This window comes from Oncorhynchus mykiss, chromosome 8 (assembly GCF_057628025.1).
Source record: "Oncorhynchus mykiss isolate SJ-2025 chromosome 8, ASM5762802v1, whole genome shotgun sequence".
NCBI classification, from domain to species: domain Eukaryota; kingdom Metazoa; phylum Chordata; class Actinopteri; order Salmoniformes; family Salmonidae; genus Oncorhynchus; species Oncorhynchus mykiss.
Window position 1 is genome coordinate 38,647,501 of NC_143029.1, and position 2,658 is coordinate 38,650,158.

The following is a 2,658-nucleotide window of genomic DNA, read 5'->3' on the forward strand; positions in this document are numbered from 1 at the left end:
GCCGTGGTATATTGGCCATATACCACAAAACCCAGAGGTGCCTTATTGCTATTATAAACTGGCTACTAACATAATTAGAACAGTAAAAATGAATATTTTTCCATACCGGTGGTATATGGTCTCATATACCACGGCTTTCAGCCAAACAGCATTCAGGGCTTGAACCACACAGTTTAGAAATATAAGTTTATATATATATATATATATATAGTGTTACAGTTCATACATACATTCAATGTATGTGGCAGTCATCAGACCCACAACTATGGTGTTGCTATCACCATGCTCCAACGAACCATGCCATCAGGAGAACCTGAACTAACGCCCCCTGTCTTCTGTCTGTGTTGGTGCAGGTTCCAGAGCTGTTCCTGGAGGTGGCTACAATCACGCTGCGTGAGTTCTTCAACGCCATTGTGGCGGGAAAAGACGTGGACCCATCCTGGAAGAAGGCCATCTACAAGGTGATCTGCAAGCTGGACAGCGAGGTGCCCGAGGTCTTTAAGTCGCCCAACTGTCTCCAGGACCTCTTACACGAGTAACCTATCATGACCTGCCTTCAACCCCCCCCCCCCCGCCCGACACTTTTTTTTGCTTTTCATGTTTTTATTTATTTATTTATTTTGATCTGATTTTCTTGCTTTTTTGAATGTATGAAGTATGAAGTTGCATTCCTCCCAATCTGAGGCCTACTGGGCTGTCCAAGTTATCTAGCTATTGTGTTGTTGTTATTATTATTATTTTTAATTTCATCATGACTATGATTATTATTAGTTTTTTTAAATGATTCTGCTGATCTGAAGATACTTTTATCCTATTGAGCAGGGGTGTCAAACTCATTTGATGGAAGGCCTATTGTCTGGGGTTTTTCTTTTTTTCTTTCATTTAAGCCCTAGACAACCAGTTGTGGGGAGTTCCTTACTAATTAGTGACCTTAATTCATCCAGTACAAGGGAGGGGCGAAGACCCGGCCCTCCATGGATTGAGTTTGACACATGCTATCTGGTGGTTGGACTGTGTGAAACCTGATCTATCTGCCCTGATGTACTAGAAACACTAAATAGGGGTCCTCACTATGCCCAGGCAAGGGCTTCCCACGACCCTGTACCCTACCTACTCTAAGAATGACCCTACAATGCTAGTGTGGTCACCAATAGATTTTGGCCCACTACACTACGAAAGGGGAGAAGGGTCCCCAATAGGCTCGCCCCACTATGCGAGGTGACTCCCCAATAGGTGCCCAATACAATGGATATCCCACGGAGGACAACACTACACTACGCTTTATTAACTACTGAACTATACTGGAATACTAGTACTGGTCTGTATTGGTATACTGGAACTGGACTGGTATCAGTCATCTACTGAGCTCGACCTTGATACTTTAAAGTGTGCTTTCTGTGATTAAGACATTGTGTTTATTGGGTGTATATTATTAATATTATTTTTCCTGTTGTTATTGTTGTTTTTATTATTATTATTTGTCATCATTGCTTGATACAGATTGGCACTTCCAGATTTGTCCCTTGACAACGTTACAGAAAATAAATTATTATTATTGTTCCAAAAGAGTATAAATTCTCTACATATAATTACTTTGCTCTCAGCAATTTGGGCAAAAACCTCTTGCTCATTTTCATATTCCCCATCCCTCCTCTTTCTGTTTGTGTAGGTCCAAGTTTTGTTTGAACTTCACTGCTGATAGGGAAGACAGTGGAGAGAGAGTAGGCTTCGGTCCTGGGGCTCAAGTAGATACACAAGGGGGAGTCTCAACCCTAAGCTTTGCACAACTAGAAAACATTGCTGTAAAAGGTGTTGGTTTGGAAGAGCACATGGTGCAACCAGTGGCAGTGCACAAATACAGAGGTGTGTGGGGCAGTGACACACACACACACACACACACACACACACACACACACAGAGACACACACACACACAGAGACACACACACACACACACACACACACACACACACACACACACACACACACACACACACACACACAGAGCCATGCAGCTTATTAACTTTTGGTATTAAGACAGACCAGTAACTGCTTGAGTTTATGACTTATTGTTTCAAGGCTGAATTTCCACATTTTCTCCAGCATTGAAATATCAAGAGTACATGCTATCTTCATACATTTATGGGCCATTCACTAAGGACTACATCATTCATTAATTTGTTCATACATACATTACCAGTCAAAAGTTTGGACACACCTACTCATTCAAGAGTTTTTCTTTATTTTTACTATTTTCTACATTGTAGAATAATAGTGAAGACATCACAGCTATGAAATACCACATATGGGATCATGTGGTAACCAAAAAAGTGTTGATAATGAGAGCTTTGCACACTCTTGGCATTCCCTCAACCAGCTTCACCTGGAATGCTTTTCCAACAGTCTTGAAGGAGTTCCCACATATGCTGAGCACTTGTTGGCTGGTTTTCCTTCACTCTGTGGTCCAACTCATCCCAAACCATCTGAATTTGGTTGAGGTCGGGTCTAAGGCACTGCATCTCAAATCAAATCAAATTTGTCACATGCGCCAAATACAACAGGTGTCGACCTTACAGTGAAATGCTTACTTACAAGCCCTTAACCAACAATGCAGTTAAAAAAAAGTGTTAAGTAAAATATAAATAAATAAAATATTATT

At 41.0% G+C, this 2,658-nt stretch overlaps 1 protein-coding gene across 1 annotated transcript in view; it reads left to right on the forward strand.

Annotated features, from left to right (window-relative positions):
- The window catches only part of LOC110529891 (prospero homeobox protein 1), a 45,116-nt gene extending 43,550 nt beyond the window's left edge, over nucleotides 1–1,566 (forward strand). Inside the window, exon 5 of the mRNA XM_036985439.2 lies at nucleotides 354–1,566. Coding sequence (XP_036841334.1) covers nucleotides 354–539 — 186 coding nt within the window. The 3' untranslated portion in view covers nucleotides 540–1,566. The remainder of the gene's footprint in view (nucleotides 1–353) is intronic.
- Nucleotides 1,567–2,658: the final 1,092 nt, after the last annotated feature.